This window comes from Zingiber officinale, chromosome 7A (assembly GCF_018446385.1).
Source record: "Zingiber officinale cultivar Zhangliang chromosome 7A, Zo_v1.1, whole genome shotgun sequence".
Taxonomy (NCBI): Eukaryota; Viridiplantae; Streptophyta; class Magnoliopsida; order Zingiberales; family Zingiberaceae; genus Zingiber; species Zingiber officinale.
Window position 1 is genome coordinate 88,212,615 of NC_055998.1, and position 27,221 is coordinate 88,239,835.

Here is a 27,221-nt window from a genome sequence, read left to right on the forward strand (position 1 = left end):
ATAGGAGTCACCGAAGACTCCGAACCAAGTAAATCGACCGCGTCTGTTTTGTTTTACTTAATCATTTAGTTTTTCCCTGCGTACTTAATTTTAAAATAAATAAAAGATTTTAAAATCACATGATTCAACCCTCCCTTCCTCTCTCACATGCATCAGTCTTACACTTAGTTCTTAAAAGAACTTCTGAACTTATTGAGTTTACTCTCGTGGCGTTTAACCCATTAAAACTTATCACCCTTGGGCGTGGCAATTCCTTTTTCCTTCGTAGACTTTATTCGTGCCAGTTCTTGGTTACGGGTCAAGACTCACACTCTTGTCTTCTAGTTCCTAGGGTTCTATCCATCGTTGTCTTAGGTTCGATCACATTTATTGGTAGGGTTCGTGTATGTATGTGTGTGTGTGTAGACACACACACACACTAGCCATCGCCGCATGCGTTGCATGTGTCATATAATGTATAAATACGCGTAAATTAGTGTCACACGCCCATAAATTAGACTTGGTAAGGGTGCGTCAGACCCATGCAGTAGTATAATGCAGGGTGACACTCGAAATTCCCAGTAGCAAACTACTATAACGAACTCTCCCTTGTAAAAAATTAATTTAATTATTTATATAGGATATTAAACTGATAAGAACAGATACTACACTTGATCTTAGCCAAAAGTCAAAGAAAGGTATGCTTTCTAACGTCGTCGGCCCAAGGTATTTATAGAAGTTTCTTCGCTCGCCGTGTTGTCAATCCTAAGATGTGGGACTAAAAAGAATCATGACAGTGTATATTTTTTTATATAAAAAAACAACTAAAGAAAATTACTAATAAGTCTTAAAATTATTTTCAGTGTGAAAAGAAAAAGGATATTAATGTAATTTAACTTTAAATTTCACCAAAATTAGTGTTGGCGCAGCAGGGTCGGCAATAGGAGGTGAATTTCCTATAAAATGAAATGTCTTTCTCGATCTTTCAACTCAGATTAATAGCAATAATATAATTATAAAAATTAAATTAAACAACTATAAAATGAAAGAAGAGGCACAAGATTTACTTGGTTACAACCTAGGTGGTTGTTAATCCAAGACAAATGAAAAGCTCTTAAAAGCCTCCTTCGATGAAGGTGGAAAGCCTCTTACATTCGTTGAATGTCGGACAATTACTAGGAAATGAATACAAGAGTTTATGCTTAATTCCTAAGTCCAGGGGTCTTTTTATAGCCCCTGAAAACTCTTATCCGGGGCTGGAAGGCGCCTCCAACAAGGCAAGAAAGGATAAAACTTTATCCTTCACCAACGACAGTTTTTGCCCAGTCGAAGGCGCCTTCAAGTGATTGAAGGCACCTTCCATGAAGGGTTGAAGGCGCCTTCAATAGCTTGAAGGCGCCTTCCACCAGAAAAGTGTGAGGGAGCCTTTCAATCCACTTGAAGGCGCTTTCAGCAACTACTACTGAGCTCCAAGTCTTCTCCTTTGGCTCTTCCGCTGCTATGCTCGCTTGGGTGATTTTGGCCAAACGGAATAGGGCTCACCCGAACCCATTTTCTGGCCTTCTCCTCGAGCAGTCTTCCTCCCCGGCTTCTCACCCCTCAAACTGTCGAGCGCGTCCTTCTCGTCTACCGATGTACTCTTCCGCAGCACCTCATCCATCGGATGCACCGAGCCCGTCGACTCTCTTCCCATGTCATCCTTCTCGCTAGCTACATCTTCCGCTCGACTTCTTGTGTTCCTAAGCTCCTGCACACTTAAATACAAGGATCAAATAAATAGGACCTAACTTAACTTGGTTGATCACATCAAAATTACCACAGGGTACCAACAATCTCCCTCTTTTGATGCGCATCAACCCAAGTTTAAGTTAAGATTTTATATATATATATATATATATATATATATATATATATAACATGATGAATGTATAAGTATAAGGTTGCAATAAATTTAAATAGATTAGTTGTAAAATTCAAAATTAAAAAAAAAATCCTAACTCCCTCTTGATCTCCCTAAACTTTTAGTTATCTCCCTCTTTGATCACATAAAAAAATGAGAAAAATACAATAAAGTGTTACACAAATTTGGGGGAAAAATTGGCTAAACATTCATTAAGAATTTGAAAAAAAAAATGTTTAAAAATAATTTTACAACAATTAACCTTTAGACAATTAAACATTCATTTCAATAATTGGCTTCCATGCTGTGGCGAGGCACTAGCCCTTCTTGAATATTGGAATAATAATCACTTCTAAACAAAGCCTCTTAAAGAAAAGAAATATTTAATTTTTTTTTTTTAGTATGCTAAATAGATTATAAAAATTTAATCTAAGCATGATCTTGGGATACCCAGTATAGGTTTCTTCCTACTAGATTTACTAAAAATTTAGTGGGTACATAATTTCTGAGAATTTTTCTAATTTGACCCCTATGGTTCCTAATATACCAATTTAGCTGTCTATAATTTAAATTTCGAAATCCTTTTTGAGTTGAGCATGCATAGTCATTTTCTAGTTTTTCTATTTGAATCTTTAATTTTTCATTTTATATTTTTAAGTAATCATACATTTTAGGAGGCATGACTTTGCTAAGTTTAATTTTAACTTACCATTTTCTTTTTCTATATTTACTAAATCCTTAGAAAGAACTTTAATAAATTGAAATAATTTTTCAGGAGGTAAGGCATGCACCTCACTTACCTTATGTTATAATGCTCCCCCTTCGTCGCTGCTTTCTTTAGATGATCCTCCCCTTTCATCGATGCTCATCTCTGAATAACTTTCAATGTCCCTCTGGTGATCTGCCATCAGAGCTAGTCTGGCGTAGGCCTCAATCTCAAACTCAGAGGACAATGACTCATCCCATGTTGCCTTCAGATTCTTGTGCTTCGATCTTGTCGGTCTTTTGCCCTTATCTTTCACTCTTTTCTTTAGTTCGGGGCAATCGTCCTTGATGTACTTTTCTCCTTGGCAGTTGTAGCATTGTACCTTTCTTTTGCTTATGAAGTCCTATTTTGTCTGTGACTTGAATCTATTAGATTTAATAAATCTATTGAATTTCCTTACCAATGATGCTACTTTATCTGCATCAATTAAATTCTCGAAGTCTTGATCTAGTTCATCCTTTTGGTTGGCTTTTAGTGTTATGTTATGGGCTATCTTTTCTCCTTTGTTTCGCAAGACTGCACATCTTGATTTATGAAGTTCAAAAGTGGAAAAAAGATTTTCTAATGAACTAACTTCAAGGTCTTTAGATATGTAAAATGAGTCAACTATAGATATCCACTCGGGTGTCCTAGGAAATATATTTAAAGAATACCTTAACGAATCTCGGTTCGTTACCTTTTCTCTGAAATTCGTGAGTCCAATAATGAGTTCTTTGATCCTCGAGTGCAGATGTGCAACTATTTCGCTTTCTTCCATTCGGAGGTTCGTCAGTTGGTTCCAGAGCAGGTCTCATCTTACGAGCTTTGCTTTGGAAGTTCCTTCGTGCAGCTCCAGGAACTTCTCCCAAAGTTCCTTTGCTGATTCGTAATCTCCAATCTGATTTACTTCCTGGGGTGGAAGTACACTGAGTAGGTGGAACTCGACTCATCAGTTCGCTACGAAGTCTACTTGCTCCTTCTTAGTCTATTGGTGTTCTTCCTTTTCATTTCCTTGGGAGTCTTTGGAAGCTACAAAATCATATTTAATTATTAACAGAATTTCAAAATCAATTTTGAAAAATATCTCTATGCATTTCTTCCGAGATGCAAATTCTCCCTCAAACTTCGGTGGAAAGATTGTCGGCCCAGCCATCGTTTCGGTGCTTCAGTCGGCAGTTAGTCCTTCTGAGGCGGTTGGGCTCTGATACCAATTGTTGGCACAATGGGCCGGCAATGGGAGGTTAATTGCTTGTAAAACAAAATATCTTCCTCGATCTTTCAACTCAGATTAATAGCAATAGTATAATTATAAAAATTAAATTAAACAACTATAAAATGAATCCTCGAGCAGCGGCATGCCACCTCAGGGACCCACTCCTCCAGCTGATGATGCTGATGCTCCTCATGATGAGGAGGTTGATTGATACACATTGTTCTATGCTGTCATTTTGATTATCTATGTTTTGGATGTTGTTGGTTAGATACTTATGTCTGACCTGGATACTTGCTGATTTTATATATTTATGCTGCTCATTTGCTTGCTTATGTTTCACTTCCTATTGGCTATTAATATGCTGTTCATATGTCATGTCTTGTATGTCTCTTATTTCTTTATTACTATCTTATAATACACTTAGAGAGCATTCTAGGTGGATTAAGAAAAAGACAGTATGGGTTAAGGGGGAGTCTTTTAACGTTTTCTTTCCTAATTCGCACCTTTTCGGTGTTTGACAAAGGGGGAGAAGATAACTAAGTTTAGAGATAAATGAAAGTTTGGTTTTAGGGGGAGGATCTTGATTCCCCTAAAATTAGGGAAATATGAACATTTCTGATCTAAACTTAAATCGTGTTGTCAAACAACAAAAAGGGGGAGATTGTTAATACAGTCTAACCTGGCTGTTGTTTTGATGTTGACACTGATTTAAGTTTGTATCAGATATTAATTAAACTCAGACTGATTAATGATCAAGGTTGATCATGTGGAGAGGAAAAGTCCAAATACGGATACTTGGCACGCGAAGTCGGAGAGGGCTCGGTAGCTCGTTCTCCAGACTAGGTCAGAGAGGGCTCGGTAGCTCGTTCTCTGGACCGGACGAAGTCGGAGAGGGTTCGGTAGCTCGTTCTCTGGACTAGGTCAGAGAGGGCTCGGTAGCTCGTTCTCTGGACCGGACAAAGTCGGAGAGGGCTCGGTAGCTCGTTCTCCGGACTAGGTCAGAGAGGGCTCGGTAGCTCGTTCTCTGGACCGGACGAAGTCGGAGAGGGCTCGGCAGCTCGTTCTCCGGACTAGGTCAGAGAGGGCTTGGTAGCTCGTTCTCTGGACCGGACGAAGTCGGAGAGGGCTCGGCAGCTCGTTCTCCAGACTAAGTCGGAGAGGGCTCGGCAGCTCGTTCTCCAGACTAGGTCAGAGAGGGCTCGGTAGCTCGTTCTCTGACCCGGACATGGAAGTCGGAGAGGGCTCGGTAGCTTGTTCTCCAGACTAGGTCAAAGAGGGCTCGGTAGCTCGTTCTCTGGACCAGGAAGACGTTAGGGTTTAGGGCTGGGAAGCGCTAAAACCAACAGAGGCATTGGATCGATCTGTTGACCGATCCAGTGATACTTTGGCTGTCTGGATCAGTCTGTCGACCGATCCAGTGATACCTTAGTTATCTGATCGGTCTCGTGACCGATCAGTAACCACACAGTAGCTTTCTGTGGGTTATCTGATCGGTCTGGTGACCGATCAGTAACCAAATAGTAGTTCACTGTAAGTTATCTGATCGGTCTGTAGACCGATCAGAAGGAAGCGAAGGATTCAGAGGACTATAGGGGATTGGTCTGTGGACCGATCCACCTATAGGTTGATCGGTCCACAGACCGATCAGAAGCCTCCCAGACCGATCAGGATATGTCCTGATCGGTCCAGAGAGCTATGGATCGGTCTGTTGACCGATCCACAACGATGTCGTTTATCTTCTGATATTTCTCTGCGATTTCTGATTCATCTGATCTAACCATCTGCTGTAAGCTTTTTGAGTTACAGATTGCAGGTGTCGTGCCAATGCTTGAATTCAAACTAAGCACCATCAGAAGAATAAGACCAAGTGCTCTTTCTGCTGTGTTTCGCTGCAAATTGTGCAATTGGAGCATCAACGTTCACTGGCTGCGATCAGTTGGCAACAGCTTGACTCTTGCTTATTGGTTCGAGCTCAGAGACACCAGTGAAGACCATGGATGGTATTAGTGTGAGTTCAGAGAACCAGATGAGGAGGAAGAGTGATTGGCGACGCCTGAGTTGGTCGCACTGATTCGATACAGGTGACAGTGATTCGACTCTGGCTGAAGACAGTGAGAAAGCAGAGGGATAAGAAGAAGGAAGAAGAGAGGTTTTGTAAGAAGAAGATTTCGAAAAACTCTCTGTCGATCAAGCAAGAGGCTGTGTGTTTGAGCTCTTGGCTGAGGAACTTCTTCTGTCTCTGCGTTTTGCTTTCATCGTGGCTGTAAGTTTATTGTTCATTCCTTTTAGCCACTAAACTCTGTAAGTCTTGTGCTTCATTTCAAATCTTTTCTGAAACTTTGTGGAGAGGTTACTCCACCGAGAAGGAGAAATACTTAGCCGGAATTTGTCCGGGGTGTGATCTACCAAAAGATCAAGGGATCGTCCACCTTACGGACACGCCGACGAGTAGGGGCAAGTTATCCCCGAACCTCGTACATCCTTGTTATGTTAGTGGTGGGTTGTTTCTTTTCCTTGCATCAGTTTTCCTTTACTTATTTCCGCTGTGCTAACAAACTTTTGTGAGGAGATTAATTGAGTTTTAGAGGAGGCTATTCACACCCCCCCCCCTCTCTAGCCATCCGAAGATCCTAACACCTTTGCTGATTCGTAATCTCCAATCTGATTTACTTCCTGGGGTGGAAGTACACTGAGTAGGTGGAACTCGACTCATCAGTTCGCTACGAAGTCTGCTTGCTCCTTCTTAGTCTATTGGTGTTCTTCCTTTTCATTTCCTTGGGAGTCTTTGGAAGCTACAAAATCATATTTAATTATTAACAGAATTTCAAAATCAATTTTGAAAAATATCTCTATGCATTTCTTCCCAGATGCAAATTCTCCCTCAAACTTCGGTGGAAAGATTGTCGGCCCAGCCATCGTTTCGGTGCTTCAGTCGGCGGTTAGTCCTTCTGAGGCGGTTGGGCTCTGATACCAATTGTTGGCACAATGGGCCGGCAATGGGAGGTCAATTGCCTGTAAAACAAAATATCTTTCTCGATCTTTCAACTCAGATTAATAGTAATAGTATAATTATAAAAATTAAATTAAACAACTATAAAATGAAAGAATAGACACAAGATTTACTTGGTTACAACCTAGGTGGTTGTTAATCCAAGACAAATGAAAAGCTCTTAAAAGTCACCTTCGATGAAGACGGAGAAGCCTCTTACACTCGTTGAATTCTCACACAATTGCTAGGAAATGAATACAAGAGTTGATGTTTAATTCCTAGGTCCATGGATCTTTTTATAGCTTTTGGAAAATCTTATCCGGGGCTGGAAAGCGCCTCCAGCAAGGCAAGAAAGGATAAAACTTTATCCTTCGCCAACAGCAGTTTTTGCCCAGTTGAAGGCGCCTTCAAGTGATTGAAGGCGCTTTCTATGAAGGGTTGAAGGCGCCTTCAATAGCTTGGTGGTACCTTCCACCAGAAAGGCGTGAGCCTTCAATCCTTGAAGGTGCCTTTAGCAGCTACTACCGAGCTCCAAGTCTTCTCCTTTGGCTCTTCCGCTGCTCCCCTCGCTTGGGTGATTTCGGCCAAATGGAATAGGGCTCACCCGAACCCATTTTCCGACCTTCTCCTAGAGCAGTCTTCCTCCCCGGCTTCTCGTCCCTCAAACCACCACACGCATCCTTCTCGTCTACCGGTGTACTCTTCCACAGCACCTCGCCCCTCGGATGCACCGAGCCTGTCGACTCTCTTCCCGTATCATCCTTCTCGCTAGCTGCGTCTTCCGCTCGACTTCTTGTGTTCCTAAGCTCCCACACAGTTAGACACAAGGATCAAATAAACAGGATCTAACTTAACTTGGTTGATCACATCAAAATTATTACGGGATACCAACAATTAGTTAGTAAAGGATCGACATTATATATATATATATATATATATATATATATATTTGATATGCTACACCCTCATCCGTGAACAATTGCACATAGTGTTATTATTATTATTATTTATTTTCACTTCCTTCCATTTAAATATTGTACCCTAAACCCTAATCCTTAAAAAAAAAATTAACACTAGGTGTTCACAGGGTGCTCATAGATGAATGGGCAACATATCAAATCCATATAGAGTTTTAATATGTTGCACATTCATCCGTGAGCACCCTATGAATATCTGGTGTTAATTTTTTTCACTTCCTTAACCTAAATACTATACCCTAAACCTTAAATCATAAGCCCTAAAAGAATTTTAAAAAATAACACTAGATGCTAATGGATTGCTCATGGATGGATGTGTATCGGAGTGTGCAGCATATCAAATCTACATAGGTCAATTCTCAACGGACGCATACCCTTGGGAAAAAAAAATCCCCAATTATTTAGTCATTTGATGATCGATTATAAATTGACCCTATAATTTATCTCTTTTCATATAGTCTAAAGATGGACTACAAGAACCTTTGAGATGAACATAATCGTATTTTATTACACTATTTACTTACATAGAGGGCCAAACCCCAAGAATAAGCCCAATTAATTGCCCAGCAATTAGGGCATCGGTCATTTCTCTGAGAACAACCTTGTAAACCCCGAGCAAGCAACCGGGTGCCGAATTAGGGTTTAAGCCTAGAGGAAGTGCGCTGCTTCTACGCCTCCCTTGCTTTGGTTTCACGTGCATCGTCTCTAGGATCAGGAGCAGTTCTTGCTTTGAAACATGGTGATTATTAGCTTTTCCTCCCTCGTTCTTTTTGGAATTGTTCCCTTGGAAGAAATACTTTCTGTTGCATGATTGGTTTGGTTTGTGCTTGCTTTTCTTGAATGTGATCAGGACTCTGTTGCCGTGAATCCCAAAGCGTACCCCTTGGCCGACGCGCAGCTAACCATCACCATCCTCGATCTCATCCAACAGGCCGCCAATTACAAGCAACTCAAGAAAGGCGCAAATGAAGGTCTTTTCTTTTTTGTTGGTTTTCTCTCAAGATCCTTCCTGTTTCTTGTTTGTTTATTCTACTAGCCGTCTTGTTGGCTTGCGTGTCCTACACGTGTTTCCTGGTGCACGGGATGAGTTAAATTTTTTTACTCTTGGGTATATTGTTCCAGCCACCAAGACGTTGAATAGGGGAATATCTGAATTCGTCGTGATGGCCGCAGACACAGAGCCGCTCGAGATCCTCCTCCATCTGCCTTTGCTCGCGGAGGACAAGGTGTGCCTTCTGAGTTTGACACAATATGCTATTCCTAGTTTATTCCCGTCCCGTTTTTTGAATTGGTGGTATTGAATTTAGACCGTCTGTAACATTGTTTAAGTGGTTGTCTTGCTTTGGTATGTCTAGTATGTTTGATTCTTTAATTAGTAATTGCAAATATTTTTGACTCATTTGAGAATTGGCAGGGAGATACTCTAACAATGTTGTTTTCTTATTGTGATCCTCTTCACTATTTTAGTGAGACTGTAAATATTTAGATGAATAAGTTGGCATTCAGGGCATTTGTTCTAGAGTGCATTGTGATTATGCTCGATTTGTAAAGATATATCCTATGTTTTGAAAGCTTACATTTTCTGGTCATTCAGTTTTGTCTACTTTCCATATAATAGGAGTGTTCGTGGAACAGTTTTTCTGAGTTCTTTCCTTTGAAGTAAGGAGCATTTATTGAGTTCATTGGTTTATTCATCCACGTTCTACATATAGATTGGTACAGATAACTTAAGTGTCTGATTGGTACTGTGTAGATTTGTGATGTTATAGCCCTTTTGTTGGGATAGCATATTATAATGTAAGTGTCTGCATTTATGTATCTGCTTCTCAGAGTAGTTATGTTTGTTAATAGCATATCTAGTGGGGAGATATAGAGTTTTGTCCTAAAAAGTATTGCATTTGCCTTGTATCATGATTATTGCTACTGGTGGCTTCTTCATTCAATGTTCCAGACATGTGGCAAATAGGTGCCACCATTGAGTTTACTTTAACATTCTTGAGTTAGTGTGTTGTAGAGAAACACATGGATACCATTGCTACGAGTTATGATTTATTGTGTTTTGACTTTGCGAGAGCATGTGGAGATTTATTGCGTTTTGACATTGTGAGAAGATTGACCTATGAGTTTGTGGAATTTTATTGAGGAAAGTTCAATATGATCCTGATTTGTTCAAGTGTTTCACTATATCAAGTGGCAAACATATGTTTTGATTGGCTTGCCAGCTTGTTATTGTCAATATTTTGGAATTATATTTTACATGCCATTTTTTAGACACGTTATTTATTAGATCAAAAGAAAATTCTAATGTAAATGTTTGAGAATTTGGTTTTTGATCAAACAATATATATTCAATGAGTGAATTTATTCCTCATGCAATGCCTTGTGGTATTATATGCAGCTTAATTCTACAGTTTGTAGGATGCTCTTTTCTCAGTTGGTGTTCCTTCTCTGCAATTTTCCTACATTGCTTGAGAAGTCTTCTTTAAACCATGTATTATTCAGACAACAAAAACTAAAACATTTTTAGAGAACTTTATAAAGGTTAAATACCCTCAATGATATTCAAAGTTAACCTTATAAGATGAATCCACCTGTTTCTATCTTGAAAATTTCTCCTGACCATTGGGTAGAAGATTAAAAGTTTGTAAAATGAACTTTGCTACACATCAATTAGAGCTTAATTGCAAATCTATATAGAAGTTTGGTGGTATAAGATGGTAGTAATATGTCCAAAAATGTTCTAGTTGAAACAGGCATTGTAATTTTATCATAACAATTGCAAAAGATATTTGAAATCATGAACAGGTGTTTGTTTAAGCAAAAACATATGCAGAGTAAAAAAATTTTTGCTTCAGGATTTGGCTATTGAGAAATAGTATGCATCAACATGTGGGTATCCTTTTGATGCCTTTATATCTACTTGCATCCTCATCTTTTGCCATAAAAAAAAGAAAATAAAACTCTTATCCAGGGAACTACTGTACTTGCGTCCTCATCCTTTGCCTTTTTCAGATTGGTTTACATGTCCATGACTCATTAAGAAGCCACAGATAGCAAAAATGTTAATGCTTAGAACTGATATTGGATAGTTCAATTTGAGTTGCCATTTGGTGATTGGTATAATGCTGGCTGACAATATTAGTCATATCAGAAGTTACTAGAGAAATGAGTCATAACTTGGAAGTTATTCTCTACCAATAAAATGGTGCATTAGTTGAGTTTTCCAGAATTAAACCAGTAGTATTTCATCTCAATTATGTCCAAATATGCTGCATTGATTTATTCAACTTTAATTTACCTTTGCTTTTGTGGTTATATTTAGTTTTAATCTGTTGTCTTTGATTAATCATTCAGTTTTGTGATTGTAGAATGTGCCATATGTCTTTCTTCCTTCCAAACAAGCTCTTGGCCGTGCTTGCGGAGTCACCAGACCTGTGATTGCTTGTTCAGTGACTAGCAACGAAGGCAGCCAGTTGAAATCCCAAATCCAGCAGCTCAAGGTGAACTTTTAATCTATATTTCAATTTTCACAGTTATCTGTATCAAATTCCCCTGATTTTTACCCATCTGATGTTATAACTCCAGGATGCAATCGAAAAGCTTCTCATCTAGATAGTAATAAGATTTCGGCATGATGAGCTTCCTGATGTCTTGAGTGATATCCATCTTTTATCTGTTTGCTGTAAGACATCGAACTTTCTTGTGCTCTTAAAGATATTGTAACTCGAACAAGGTTGGAGAATGAATTCAGTATTTTTTTTTTTTGTTCATGTTTCCTGCATTTTAACTCTCTCTTTTTTTTTTTTCCCTTATTGCACCTTTAGTAGATCTATGTTTTGGACAGAGTGCTGTGAATGCATTGTATCAAATCACTCGGACATGACCTTTCATGGAGATGCAAAGCTTGTGCAAGTTTCCATTTTGTCCACTTTGGTTCAACAGTTGCATCGAAATAGAGCAAAATTTTCAACCAAAAGATGAACTCCCACTGTTTCACTACTTCAGTATCTATACACGAGATTGAAACAATTTAAGGTAGCGCTCATGGATTTAAGATCATGCCTCCGCACTTGCACTTCCAGCTCAGAGGCTTGTAAATGGAGCTGCCTTCATCGCCCCTGGAGCTCACTGCCACCGGAGTTAAATCCTGTGGGATCGCTGGCACCTGAATCGCCTCGCACTGGCCGCAGCTGAGGCACCTCCCTTCGCACCGTGGCGGCCTTGACCCAATCATTGCCGCTGCGACGCTGCCGCCGCCCTCTTCTCCTTGTCCCTGATCAAACACACCGTCCATCACACAGTCTGCACAGCTTGCTGCCGCGACGCTGCCGCCGCCCTCTTCTCCCTGTCCCTGATCAAACACATCGTCCATCACACAGTCCGCACAGCAGGAAGCAAGCGACAGCGGAAAAAGTCGTACCTTGGCAACCTCCCGAGGCTCAAGCAAGGCTCTACCTTGTGTCCTTCGCACAGAATGGACGGAGGCGAAGAGGAGGAACAGGGAGAGGATGCTGTGGCAAAAGAGAGACATTATTGTCTATCTCTGGACCGTGCATAAGATTGTTTATATATACAGGGGAGATTGGAATAAAGCAAAGCAAGGTGGCAAAAGGATTAGGAGGAGATTGGAGAGATGATTGGCAGTGGCATCAGGTGCAGATGGGCAGCCTGCAAAGGTGTACTATAGGCGCAGCTAAATGAATGCATTGATAACCATAAAATCCTGCTTTGCTAGGCAATCAGTCACGCAGACTGCACAGAGCAAGACAGACAGACAGAGAAGTGAGAGGGCAACAGTTGGAGGAAAAAAGGGTCTCGAAATATCAAAGTGAGGCCTGAGATAACAGCTGGGTTGAGGGGGGATCGGCTTACTTGTAGTTGGGGTGGCAGTAGGGTGGTGGTGGTGGCTGCTGCTGAGCAGTGCCACTAGCACACGGCAAAGCTTCTTTCGCTTGACAAGAGATGGAAATGGAGTGAGAGAGTTGTTGAGGGCACGTTGTTTCTTGATAAAGGGATGGACGGGGGAGAATAGGATATGACCATACTGAGCTGAGAGATGTTTTCTGTACGTTATCTATACGGCCATCTGAGCATTTCATGCATGGGACGCGGATTAAAGAACAAAAGATTGATAAAATCTTGATCTATTTTGATTCACTTTTCTTCACAAATGATCCTTTTTTTTCCGTTCTAAGAAGGATGACAGGGTGAGATGCGAACTGCATCTTCCTCCTATCGCCAGTAAACAAGATTTTGGTATAAAAATAAAGAATTTTTTTAATTCACTTCATTTACAAATCAATTAGTTGAAGATATCTTCTCTAAGTTGAATATTGATGAGTGGCTACACAATGATAGTCTCATGAGCTAATTGTTGTTGCACATTAAGCAGCTCTGTTTTCTGGATCGATTCTATGGGTCTAGGAAGCTTTTCTGCTTCGATTGTATTCCACGAAGAATACAACATTCTTATGTGACCATTTCACATGTTAACTATAGCTGATTTACTTGATTGTAATTCACAACAACTACAACATTCTTATACTACCACTTCACACTTTAGCCATAGCTGGTGTATTTGACGGCTCCTTGATAACATCTGATTTGATGGAAAAACCGTTGAAAATGATTCTGCTATTGAAAGTTACAGATTCAGTGAACAGGAAGACAAACAGGACCTTTGTTTCACTGTGTAGGAGGTTTGGTGGTTGGCCGCCATGGCTTGGTTAATGGTGAGGCACCATCATCGGTGAGATGGGGACTCCTTGCCTTGATGAGCACAAGTTCCTGCTACTCATCTTCAACATGTTCATCGAGTAAATTGTTGGCTTTACAAGAATTGAATCGCCCTGATGCATGAAAATGATAGCTACTAGTCACCGAATTGCCATTCAGTTCATAATCACATCTTTCTCCAAACTCAAATCTCCTCTAGGAAAAACATTCCACAATCTATAAAATTTCAAATCATATATGAGTGAGTCCAGTCCATTGTATAAGTTAAGTGGCAGCAAAGCCCTTTCAAATTAGGTGTCGCCATTTGCAGCAAAATCTTAGAACTGGTTTAAGAACCACAAAATGAGCAACTAATCATCCTTTTCCCTATCAGTTCGTGTGTCTTCCTCTTGCTCCAAAGTGACACTGCTCTGCTCAGTGGACAATTTTGATTCATCAAACTCCAACAGCTGTAAACATTTCAGAGTCGATATCAGATTTTGAACCAATGATCAAACACATATTTAATAAAACCGGACTCATAACTCCAACTATGAAAACAACAGTTCATGTCAACAATCACAGCATACTGACATTTATTTGCTTCTTCATGCATTTACATTAACCAGATAGATTGTTTATCACCGATAGATGGCCTAGTTTGTGTATCCCAACTCTTAATCACCCAATGCCCTGGATAGATTATTGGGGTCACATGAAATTCAATTCCTAATAGCATAGAGGCCTATGCAGTAACTAATTGAAACAGTGGCATCGACCAATCGGAACAATATCCAACAAGTCATTCCCATTCCTACTGCATTCCTTTTGTATTCAAGATCAGCATCGATGGACATACCATCATGCCAACCCATACATTATTTATGGTGGTTGTAGAATACTAGAATAGTATGATCAGGTACTATGTCGATACCATCAAGAGTTCTTAAGTATTGCTTGGAACAAATTTTTTTTCTCTTCCGATAATTTCCTATTTGTGCTTCTCTCATTCCTTTTAATGCTTTTGCAGCCCTCCTCAAAATCCAGGAAGTACAAAGTTCAACTCTAGCGATCAACTAAAGCTGGCACTTCAAGTTATTAATGTTCCGATTCCTACTATCTTATATGAAACTCATCATGAACAACAGCAACCCTTTACCCAACTATTTAGAATCAGCTATATGAATATTATCCATTGATTGTATACAGAGCTTATTTTAGCAAGCTAATTCAGTGAGGTTCCAAGTAATATTTCTTAATTACATCTATAGTAAAGCTACAATGGACAATAGATAATCCAGTGGTGAAGCAAGCTAGAGTAAAAATAATGAACAGCTTGCAACTCAGTTGGGAGACTACTAACTCTGAGCCATTAATATAATTCAGTGCTCATAAAAACCTAAATCTTATGTTCATGAACTCTATGATATTGAAGTAATTGGTGATAATTTAAACCTCAAGTCTTATCCTCCTTGACAAAACTCAAAAGGAGATTTTCAAAAAAAAAAAAAAATTCCAATAAATTTTGATCCAAAATAATCTCCATCGATCTTCAAGAAATCCTTGAAGAAGATTTTGATTCAATAAATTTTATTTTTTGGAGATACATAGATCCTGTCAAATCAAATATTCCAATTCTACTCAGTTGAATCACACATTAAACATTGAATGAAATCCCTGATAAGGAAGTCATTGCACTTCAGCATCTGCATCTTTACTTATCTAGCAGGAGTTATAGTTTAGTGCCATTTAAATTGTCAATGGAATAGAAAATTAAGTAATATGCTACAAATGCATGAGTTTGGAACCAACCGATTTTACTTCCCCATTCCATAGACAATGAGCTGCTAAAAACCCAATAATGCCGGGTACTATATAAAGCAGAGCAGGCTGCATATGGCCAAAGCATGAGATTTCAATGTGAAGATATAAGTGTAGAACATACAATAGTACCATACAGTTTCAGTTCACCTGTGCAGCTTGGAACCAATTCATGACTATGATTGTAAGGACCAGACCAACTGTATATCCTAAAAATGCACTATTGAAGTAGCATATTGGCTTTCCCCTTGACACATCAAAGCGCAATGCCAAAGCAACAAAAATTCCTGGGCAGAACAAGCATGTAAAGTTTGAGAAAATAATAAAGAAAACTGCAGCAAAGCCTTCTGATGCAAACTGCAGATTGGAGATATTTTGAAAAATATCACTGCATCAGAATAAAAAAATAAAATACATAAATAAATAAGTAAAAACATGTAAAACAAAATCATATCCTTGAGGAAGCCAGATAAGAATTAGCAAAAATGACCCCACCTATTTATTTTACCACAGCAATACTAATAAGCTGAACCAAGAAAGATATCCTTCAAAAACTCTGTTGGCAATAGCATAATTTCTACAAGGGCCACACTAAAAGCACATATATGGATAGTTCACTCTTTTACAAACTCCATGAGATCTTGAAAAAACTCCATGAGGTCTTGGGCAAATTGAGAAAGGCTATATAGGGAAAGCATTCTATGGTCTCATTAGACAAGAACAAGCTTAACTTGACAATAGGAAAAAATCAATTAGTTCACATTATTACGCAATCCAGTCGGTGAAGCTAACATTCCAGATCAAGCTTAACTCAATCTTCAGGACAATTTCATTAAGTAGTTGAAGCAAATCATACATGAAAAATGGAGATAACCTCAACCAAGGTAGAACACACAAAATGCCGAGGACCTTAGTATTCTTCATGGTAGCCAAAAAAAAAAAAAAGGAAAACTATCGAATTGATGCAAACAAGGATACACGACCAATTGATATAGAAAATTAGAAACCTAGCTGCTCAAAAGTTAGGCCTGTGGACAAGTCAAGCTGAACCAAGTTCAAATAGTTTCAATTCAACAATATTTATTGAAAAAAAAATGAGTTCCAAAATTTGCATAAGCTTGTTCATTAAAATTTTGAGAATTAAGAAAATGCCCTAAGAATTAAAGATACAAGAATAAAAGTGAAATACAATCTTATTCTAATTATAGAGGTATAGAGTTGATGAGTCACCATAAAACTTTGGAAGAGGTTTAAAGAGATTAAGACATGATATAACTTCTTTTTAAAAAAAATAATAATAATTTGGTTTCATGTCTAGACAAGGGCTAGTTGTGAGTAAGGTGTTCTGATGAGACAAGTGGCTTCTTCCTCCTCCAGTATGTGTTCCTCCTACACTTTTAATCACATTAGGACTAGGCACAGGCCCCTCTCTTTTTTCTTGCCACTATTCCTATTAGGGTTCAGTACAAGGATCGGAATAATAAGTCCACCCGCAGGCCATCTTGTTTTGGCCACGCATCCGTATCCAAGCTCAGAACAAAACTTTAAACTTTGTTTTATTGTTAGCTTAATTTTTGAATCAATATCAAAAAAAAAAATAGTAAGCTTTTGTCAATCCAAGTACTATACAAGTTCAAAAGCATTTAGTTTGTTTGCAGCCCATGAGAAATTGTCAACTTAGCCCATTTGTGAGTGATAGTAAAACAAAGTTTTCCCTTGTGGAACTAAGGTCAAAATACCTTCCAATAGCTTCACAGACTTACTTCATAACACCACCAAAATTATTAACATATTTCTCATTGCATACCCTAATGTTAGGGGTCTTAAAGTTGGATAAGTTACCAGGAATAACAATATCCCCAAGACCAAGCATTGAAAATGGTCGTTCAGCATCAGAAGTTGGAAATATAAGCTGTTGGTAAGACAAAAGAATGCATTAACAAAAGCAACAAAAAGTATTATAAGCAACAGCTAAATACACCAAATAACTAACCTTTATTGGAGCATCAAAAGATTTAGCAACACTAACCATCACTGGCGTGAAGAAGACCCAAAATATATCATAGAAAAACAGTCCAACCTTAATTTAAGATATGGAGAGTCAAAAAACACAAAATTAGCTGCTAATAATATTTTTTTAAAGAAAACATATACAGTTAAGGGCTTATAAGGTTCAAAGACGCTTTAAAAAAAAATCCTTGATAGGAGAACCATAAAATCATGGCATATATACATACGGATATCATAATGACAGTAACATAGAATGAAGCAGCAATCTATGAAATACAGAACACCTGACGCTGACAAGAAGACGGAATTGAAGAGAAGGCAAGAAGGGAAACCACCAAAAGTTTCTTTTGATGGTTTCTCTTCTTACCTTCCCCTCAATTCCGTCTTCTCGTCAGCCCGCATGAATCTGCCCAACGTCAATTGGTATCAAAGCTCCTAGATCCTATGGTTGATTATCGTGATTGTGGTCATGGTAGTGATAGGCAGGTCCCGACTACGGAAGCCTTATATTGTGGTCAGAGACAAGTTGTAAAGTTATAACCGCACAAGATCGTAAAGGTCATAAGTTCCTTTATTCCCCTTTTGAAAAATCTTTAATTTCCAATTGAGGAGAGATGTCGAAGAGCAAGTTTGGTTTCAAGGGATTCGAGATCAACTGCCTGTCACTTACAACTTCAAGAGAACGCTGGCTCCGTAGCACCTCTACGTCCCCCCTTCCTCACGCTGTGGAAGAGACTACCATGAGGATGCAGACCTCGACAACATCAAGTATGATCAATCCTATTCTCCAGATCGTCCGATTACAGGAGGCGGCAGAGACGACGGTGCGATCAAACCGTTAGACACCTTCATGGAGGATATCCAAGAAGAAATTTTTTATTATAAGGAAAATGTGGACGACAAGATTGAAATGGTTGGTGATCTAATTTATAACAATGAGGTGCATGTTACAACCAATGCATTGGCCCGATCCCAAAATATTTCAGCTGGTAAAGACTTTCATTTCTTCTTCAACTTCGATGAGTTCAAATCCCCTGTCAAGGAGATTAAGGAGAAATCAGAGTCTTCCTTGTTCAGCATCGCTGCTTCGGATCTCTAGGGGAGCAAGAAGCCATCGAAATTGCCCAACAATCTTGACGTACAACGTGTATTACAATCAAATCTACTGGGATTTCCCTCTACTATGAGATGACAGAGGAATCCCTAAAAAACTACAAGGACGAAAGGAGCGGAAATGAATATCTAATTAACCTCATTGATTCACCTTCCAAGTCAAAGCCGGATTTCACAGATCCTACGAATGAGAGAGGGGATATACCTATTAATGCTGCAACAGCAGATCAGGGAGAGAGCATGATGGATAAAAACTGTAAGCACCAAGAATGAGGAAGTGGAGAATGAGAAAACGGGCACTAAGAAAAAGTGCTGGTTTCATCTATGATCCAGAGCATTTCTAGCAATGCTGTTTTAGAAAAATCTGATTTGCAACCAGCATTGAAAGCCCTCAAAGATCGTCCGTTGACTAAAAATGTGGCTAAGGAAATTGCTGAAAAGCTATGTGAATCAGTAGCAGCTAGTCTTCAAGAAAAAAAACTAGGCTCTTTTACAAGAGTTTCAACCACAGTCCAGGAGGCTATGAAAGAAGCTCTGCTTCGCATTCTAACACCAAAACGATCCATTGATATATTGCGAAATGTCCACGTCGCTAAGGAGCAAGGCAGGCCTTATGTTGTGGTTTTTGTTGGTGTCAATGGAGTTGGGAAATCTACCAATCTAGCTAAAGTTGCATACTGGCTTTTGCAACATAACATTAATGTCATGCTAGCAGCCTATGATACATTTAAATTTGGTGCGGTTGAACAGCTTTGCACACATGCAAGCAAACCCCAGATACCTATATTTGAGAAAGGCTATGAGAAAGATCCTGCAGTCATTGCAAAGGAAGCTATAAACAGAACAGTTCTGATGTCGTGCTTGTCGGTGCAGTTGCCCGTAGATTTTAACAAGTTGATATCAAATGATCTTCCTCTTGGGCTACCACCTCTGAACTCAAGTACGAATTCTTTTTAACTCGGGGTGACTGATGCAAAACTATTTATTGGATCTTTTTTATTATTTTTAGTAACTTATTCTTTTTTATAATTTTCAAGATTTTTTGGTATTTTAGATACTTTTGGTAATTTCTATCTTTTGCATTTTAGGATTTTTAGCCTATTTAAAATTTTTAGGATTTGAGCCTGTTAGGATTTTTCCTTTCTTGCGTATCTTAGAATTATTGGTCTGTATAAGGGTTTGTTTAGTTGTTTAGGGAAGATTTTGGTTTAATAATATTTTTGGAGTGTTATTGTTTTCCTATTTCCTAGTATTCCTCTTCAAATCAACAAGTTTTAGAAGATTGCTTCCAGTATTAGTGTGCGAATCAATGGATTCAATAGCCGCAGGATAATCGCTATCCCGCCCGACGTCAACACCACAAGAAACGTCATCACAATGCTTAGGGTGCAAGCATAGTATCTACACAATTTGGGGGTTTTGAGAATGAATACTGAATGAACTTGGGTAAAGCTCCCTAGGAGTAGGAGGTAGAATTTTTTTCAAGAGTGGATCTTATTTTCATCCTGTTATGATAGTGAATATAAAGTTGCTCAAGTGGCTTATACAAGTGTGATGTGATAGTCTCTATTAGTAACTTCTTCCCCAAGATGATGAACAATATTTTATGTTAATTTTCTTCTGCTTTATTTTATATTGATATGGGAGGACAATCTGAAAGTTTCAAAAAAGCATGAAGAGATACATGATATCATAGACATGATCTACAATTATAACCTGATGTGTTGAAAATTTCCAATGACAGGAAATATCAGACTAAGTGTATAGCTTTGACAAAAATGCATAGGACCACATTTTTCTTAACAAGTCTATAAAACTTGTGAAAAGTTTATATCATGCAGTTGACTTCTAAGGAATTTGGCTCAAAGTATCCATGTGGACATATTTTCCCAAATCCTTTATCTAGGAGCAACTCCATATAATGACACCACCACCTTTGCAATATTGTATGCAGGTCCCCATCACTCTGTCATCAGCACATGCTTATATGCAAGGCACATTTATTATCACAATTTTTATTCTAAATTCAACTGCAGCTTATATGGTATGACAAGCCTTGTCATTGCTACTATTTTGGGTCAGCTACACAGATTTTATCCTACCATGGAACTACAAGGATCCATACTTATAATGGTTTAGACATCATTTCACTTTGGCAGTCGATGACTAACGCAACTTTCATCCTTTTTCATCCAAGCATCAGTCTGGCATTGGTGAATTTTTTGTAGCTTATGCAGAGCTCCCCTTTAAATTTGCAGCCCATACAAGATAGAATACAATCTTAGCACGACAAAGACATAATATTTATTGAAGTTGACCAGAGAGTTAAATTATCAAGAAAAAGGCATGCCGAAAAAAGCAGCAAAATCCTGGATCGAGCTAAAAATATGTTCAATTCAAATATTATCAATTATCAAGAATGACTTCAGTAGGGAACAGCTTCTGTTCCAAATTAACATCCCATTATCTCTTTCACCTGTTGATGACCAACAACAGTTTTCTCTTTTCCAGCTTATCTCCTTTGTGCATGCCACTAGGGTGTGGGTGTTGTCAGTGCAACAAGGGCATAGTCAATACACTAGTGTGATCATTTTCAGTGGAAGGGCAGACATAATTAAAGATCTGAGGTGTCCAGATTTCATATGTCACTATGTTAGCTGATAGAGATTGTATGCCAAAGGCAGATTAGCTGCAGTAGCTTTCCACAACTGAACTTTTTTCTTCTATTACCTCATCACTCTTCCATGTATCACCTCGTATGTCTCTTCAAATGTGTGCGTCTTTGTTATCTCCACTAAGAACTAACACTGTACAAGTGCATGTGTATCTAAATTCCTAGATTTCACATAATTTCATCTGGAAACCTAGCATGCTTTATTTCTTTGATTTGTTATTATTATAAAATATGGAAATTCAAGTGTCGACTTGTTTCTGATTTTGCTATCATCTGTCCTGATAGACTAGAAGGATAGTGTTATGAACCTTCTTTGCTAGTTAGCATAAAATAGGCGAACTGCAACAAGATTAGGGCACATTTGTTAAATTTCTGAAAACTACAGGAATCTTACAGGCTTATAAAGTGTAAATGGATTATGAAGTGTGACGTAAAAGCTTTGTGTTTATCCATCCATGCTAGGTTAGATTCTGAAATCATTCATATGAAATCAATTTCCTAGTTGCAGATAATTCTAGATGTCTTTAGTATTTACTGTTTTGCACTTTGTCTACTGATATTTGAGTTGTTGGATTTTGGACAAACCAGCCATATGTAGTGTCAATTGTAGCAATTAGGAAAGAATATGCCCAAAATGGAGAATTTAGTATAGGAGACTAGAAGAAATGTGGATGTGGACATAGATGGGTGGTTAGGTTACTAAAAAAGAGAAATAAAAATTAATGCTATCAAAGAGCAATTGGATACTTAGATGTATCTCTAATAGATGATTAAATATTCTAAGCACATTTTCAAAGACCACAGATAAATAGAATTGACCAGAGTAAAGATGCAAGGGGTAGACATGAGAGACCAAAGAAAACTGCATTAGCCTAATGAAAACTGATTTTTTAAAAAATAAAAAATAATGAGGACATTAAACAGAGTTCATTAGCAGGACAAGGTCCATGTAACAGAGCCCAAATAATAGGGACTCATAGCTTGTTTGTGAATTACTATGCTATGACACAGTTAAGTCAGTTCAGTAAAACCAGAACCAAACAACAAGAAATAATTCAGAAAAGAGTATGTTGTATTTTAATACTGGAGGAAGAAAGAAGGATCTGATCTTACCAAAAGAATTGCACCAGTTTTAAATGAACCCAATGACAACATCTCAATACCCTGCACAAAGAAGCAGAGCTTGAAATACATTCTGGGGAAAATGGTAAAGGAAAATGTTGAACTATTCCACGTTGATACCCTATTTTTGAAATACATCTCTCCAATATTTAGGTACAAAATTAAATACCAAATAAATACTAGAGAGGAAACTGCTAGATAAAATTAACATGTTATACTGTTTGTAGGCAAAATAAAAAGACTTATTGTAGTATTGTGTTACTGAGTTCTTAATAACCTCTGTTTGGTGAGTAACATGTCAGACTGTTGATACACAAGATAGAATTTAAATGCTTAAATAAAATTTTAGTTCTTTTGCTGTTCTAGATCCATATTTTTATGCAAGGGCTTTGTACAAAATCTAAATTTAACTAGACTGAATTAAGTGTGCAAAAAATATCAGATCATTAACAAAGACAATCAACTGTAATTGAATCAGAGTTGGTACAAGGAATTATGAAAGTCTTCCCAGTCACACTACTGCGACAAGCTAAAAAGTAACATACAAAACTAATAGGGAAATAACAAGAACTTAATTTCCCAGCTAGAAGCTATAACCTAATTTTGCAGAAGATATAAACAGCGAACAAAATGGGTAGGAAACAAAGCATATCAACCAACTACGTCGTACAAGTAACACACAAGTCAAAGAAATAACCATGTTGTTTAGAAAGAGAACTAACCTGAATGCAGAATGCAATGCCCAAGATATTGTTTGCCAACCAATGCTTTTTTAGAGCATACCAAACACAGAAAAGAGTTCCCGGTATTGATGCAACAACCTGAGATATAGTGAATTCCAGAGAAGCAGCTACAACAATGAACATTAAGAAAATAAATTTCCCAAGAAGATAAATGCAAAAGGGCATACAGCATAGGATTCTTTAGAGAAGTTTGCCACAAGCCGGTTGGGTAGGAAAAGCCAAAAAGTGTGTGCAAATGAATAAAAAACTAAACAATTCAGTAGTAATCAGAATCTAGTAAATGACTGGAGAGGAGCAATCACATAAATTTGAATCTCATCAAGTTTATGATATATGATCAGCGGCTAACTTCTGCAAGTTAATGTGAACAAAGTTGTACTTCAAACCGTTTATATAATCAGTACCAGAAATAAATTTTAAAGGAAAGGAAACGACTTGAGTTTAGACCTCGACGGGTTCTTGTACTCAAGTAATTTTATTTGATGGCTTTTCTTACAAGGGAATCACACTCAACTTACAAACTGGAATCACACACTTTCAAACACTTACAAGCACTCAAACCTCTTAGTAGGACTCCGAGTAATTCTCGTCTGCCCTTCTAAGTTTTTGAGCGACTCTATTTATAGATAACAAATGAGAATATAAGATAAGATCAGGTACATCTTTGGGCCCCATCGCATCTTATCTATATCCTCAATTATTACCCACTGAGTCTTATTATTGGCCTTTGTCGGCCATCACTCAAAAAGAAAAACAAAAGGAACGGCTCCCAATTCCTTGCTTCCTTCGTAAGTAATGCTTTTGAGAATAGTGGCATGATTGTCTTGCCAAGGATGCCTTTAGTCGTGTCACTAGCATCTTGCGTTTCTTCCACTGAGTCACTATTCAATAATTGAAGCTATTCCTGCTGCCAGCTCATTGTTAATGCCTTCAATATGCTCAAACTTTATCTCTACCCCAGTGCCGGTGATATAGTCGGTGAAGGCTATCCATCTGACGCGTGAAGGCTTGTTGTTTGCTGATTTATTGAAAAATTTGATGATTGCATGGCAATCAGTTCTTAGGGTTACCTCCTTTTTATCCAAATAATGAATTTTCATTGCAGATAATGCTTCCATGCATGCATGTATTTCTGCATCAATTGTGGATTTAATAACAGCAAACTTGCCACTGGCATATGCACATACCTTCTCAGACCTTTTAGGATCGTATTTTGCAAGCTTCCATTTACAAACGCCTCCCCATCCTTCCATGCTACCGTCAGTCTCTATAATAATATAGGCATTTTCAGGAGGTAATTCAAGATCAGGAAAAGTTTGTACCAGTGCTTTAATTTCTTTAACTATCTTCCAATCAGATGCCTTGAAACGTCGGTCTCCGTGTGGGGAAGTTTTTGAATATAAAGGACCTAGTATTTTACTCAGGTTCGGGATATGTGATCTGGCATAATTTAAAATCCCAAGAAAAGATCGTAACCCTTTGAGGGTTATTAGAGATTTTTCATCAAAACCAATGATCTTCTTAATTATATGCTGCTGCAGTCTGATGCGGCGATTGCCAATAACTACTCCCAGAAATTCAATTTCTGGTTGGGCTATCTTCATCTTTGTTGGGGAAAAAACTAAGCCCTCTCTTTGGCATATATCCAGCATTTTATTTAGATGATGACAATGCTGTTCTTCAGTCTCTGAGAAAATTAATATGTCGTCAATATAAACGACTAAAAAGTCTTCACATCCTTTGAAACATAAGTCCATCTTTCGTTGGAATACCGCCGGTGCATTCTTCAGACCGAATGACATTACTAGCCATTCATATAATCCCTGAGGGACCAGAAATGTTGTCCATGGGATTGATTCCTCTGCCATCATGACCTGATGAAAACCAGACTTCAGGTCAAATTTTGAGAAAATACAGCTGTTACCAACTTTCTTCAAGATAAGGTTTATCCCAGGCAAGGAATATCGATCCTTGTATGTATTGTCATTCAGAGATTTATAATTAAAGACCATTCGCTCCTTTCCTCTTTTTTCTTGTCTAGTTACTGGATCCACCGTTGTCCCGGATTGTACAATGAAGGCCATAGTTCTGTGCCTACTAGTACTGGGTCTAATAACCTTCAATTTTAGTAGAGAATCAACATGGAATTTGAAAGAAGCTTCCATTGCAGGAGTCACATGTTTCAACGGTTTATTTGTATTAAAATATCAGGATTAATAATATCCAAAGTACAGAATACCTTATTTTTTGACCAGTATTTCAAAGGATCGTCTCCAATATACCCTGCTTCTTTGAGTCTTTAGAAAATAGGAGCATATTGTGTTTTGAAATTAATACCAACCAGAGCGTTCTGTGGGATTAATTCATCATATACATTAAGGTACTCATCTTCATTCATTTCAAGCTCCAGTATTGATTTAGCTGAAATAAAGACCTCTGGAGAAGTATTGATTGTGGTGATCTCCTTATAGAAAGTGACTTCTGATCCTTCAATTCTTAGCCCTCCTGCCATAGACTTTATAAAGTTACATCCGATTAACATTTGAATTCCATCCTTCAAATTCATTTCCAGCTGGCATGTGAAAGGAATTCGAAACTTATGAACACCGATTGTCATATACCCATTTTTCAGTTTTCTTGAAGATTCTTGTTGAGAATTAATGCCAGAAAATAGAACTTTATAACTGATTTCTTCAAACGCATCCTTTGGCATAGCATTTTTGGATATACAACAAGTAGTGGCTCCTGTATCCAATATTGCTTGTACTTTTGTATTGCTTATGTCTGGTATTTGTAAGATGACTTCCATATTATACAATCGGTTGATCAGAGATCTTTTAGAGGCTGAAAAAATTAATTCATGACTTGGGCCTGGGCCTGGGTCATTTCTGGTGGTTGACCCAAAGGAACCATTTCCTCTATCCGTGTCTTCTAATTCATCCACTTCTATAACGGGTGGCGTCATAATTTTTTCCAGAACCAATTGCGCGATTGCACTACCATGTTCAAGAGAAAGGGTGAGAGTTGAAAAATTGTGAATAAGTAGGCATACCTCTCCCCGGAAGTCAGAATCAATGACGCCGGCATTGATAGAGAAATTAAGTCGATAAGCAGCACCTGATCGCGGTGCAATGCGAGCATAATATCCTTCTGAGAATGCTAGGCTGATACCAGTCTTTGCCCGACTTTGCTGGTGTGGTAAAATATGTATTTCTTCGTCCAGGAAAATATCATATCCTGCTGCTCCATTGGTACGCCGGACTGGTAGTTTGGCTGTGGAAGTTAATCTCTTTACTTTAATGAACTGTAGTTCTTCTTTGCGGCGTTGTTGCTGCTGGTGTTCTGTTAATAACACTTCGTAAGTAAGAGGTATAATCCAGCAATTCTTGGATTACCTTTTCCTCCTTATGATAGGGGGGAATGACTTCATTCTTCTTGAGAGTTAACGTCTTGTTCAAGTAAAAAGGTCCACACGTCGGGCAAACTGTCATTTTACAAATTAAACAATGAATTCGCATTGTATCAGTGGTTACCAGTTTGCATAAGGTACAGCAAAGATATTTGCTGTCTGTAATCACTTGATTTTCTTCCCAGTGGTGCTGACAGTTCTTCATTTTTTCTCCTACGAAAACTTGGCTTCGCCATCCACAGTTTTCTGCCCCGAGCATGTATATAGTATCTTGTATCCATGGTGTATCATCCAGAATTAAGTTGACATAACTTGGCCCAGCCTCTCCTTTTGAGAAAGAACAAATTGCGTCTGAATCTGCTTCATTAAGATCTACAGAAATAACATCATAGTCAGATGGTAAATCTAATTGATCTAGAATAGATGCTCTGGCTATATTGCCCGTCTGTTTTTTGCAATCTCGGGCAAAATGTCCAGGTTCCCCGCAAATAAAGCATTTACACTTCTTCTGCTGATCGGCTTTCTTCTTTTTGAACACCCGCACATGGGAATCATGCGGCTTTCCTTTATATGTTTTTGTCTTTCTTAACCCATATTTCTTTTGTTTGTTGTAATACCTAGGGATAGGTATTTTGCTGCAGAAAGCTAAATCCTTAACGCTTTTCTGGATAGCTGCCTTTTTACAGATCTCTGCCAAGTATTGGTAAGTGAAATGTATACGAGGAATTACATCAACCTGGTTTGCCGGATACTTAGCCTTCAATGCTGCTTCAATTTCATTGCCTATGATAGGTGGCATTTTTCTGAACAA

At 38.3% G+C, this 27,221-nt stretch overlaps 2 protein-coding genes and 1 pseudogene across 2 annotated transcripts; 1 reads left to right on the top strand and 2 right to left on the bottom strand.

The window, feature by feature from the left end:
- Nucleotides 1–503: 503 nt before the first annotated feature.
- Nucleotides 504–681, bottom strand: LOC122003122 (annotated as a pseudogene).
- A 7,682-nt stretch (nucleotides 682–8,363) lies between these two features.
- On the top strand, nucleotides 8,364–11,573 carry LOC122001729 (NHP2-like protein 1). The gene is made up of 5 exons (XM_042556620.1): nucleotides 8,364–8,542; nucleotides 8,654–8,774; nucleotides 8,926–9,029; nucleotides 11,172–11,303; nucleotides 11,389–11,573. Exons 1-5 carry the CDS (start codon nucleotides 8,540–8,542, stop codon nucleotides 11,413–11,415), a joined length of 387 nt encoding a protein of 128 aa, XP_042412554.1. The 5' UTR covers nucleotides 8,364–8,539; the 3' UTR covers nucleotides 11,416–11,573.
- A 170-nt stretch (nucleotides 11,574–11,743) lies between these two features.
- On the bottom strand, nucleotides 11,744–12,628 carry LOC122001728 (EPIDERMAL PATTERNING FACTOR-like protein 2). Its single transcript, XM_042556619.1, has 2 exons — nucleotides 12,224–12,628; nucleotides 11,744–12,154 (listed from the first exon to the last, which is right to left on the bottom strand). The coding sequence occupies exons 1-2, from the start codon at nucleotides 12,332–12,334 to the stop codon at nucleotides 11,846–11,848; spliced, it is 420 nt and encodes a 139-aa protein (XP_042412553.1). The 5' UTR covers nucleotides 12,335–12,628; the 3' UTR covers nucleotides 11,744–11,845.
- Between the last annotated feature and the right edge of the window lie 14,593 nt (nucleotides 12,629–27,221).

Excerpts from the sequence above, each read along its gene's own strand:
- LOC122001729 (XM_042556620.1), top strand. Across the intron at positions 9,030-11,171 it reads CTTTGCTCGCGGAGGACAAG|AATGTGCCATATGTCTTTCT; the intron begins GTGTGCCTTCTG and ends TTGTGATTGTAG. Across the intron at positions 11,304-11,388 it reads CCCAAATCCAGCAGCTCAAG|GATGCAATCGAAAAGCTTCT; the intron begins GTGAACTTTTAA and ends TTATAACTCCAG.
- LOC122001728 (XM_042556619.1), bottom strand. The coding sequence starts at position 12,334 with ATGTCTCTCTTTTGCCACAGCATCCTCTCCCTGTTCCTCCTCTTCGCC. Across the intron at positions 12,155-12,223 it reads AGCCTCGGGAGGTTGCCAAG|GGACAGGGAGAAGAGGGCGG; the intron begins GTACGACTTTTT and ends GTGTTTGATCAG.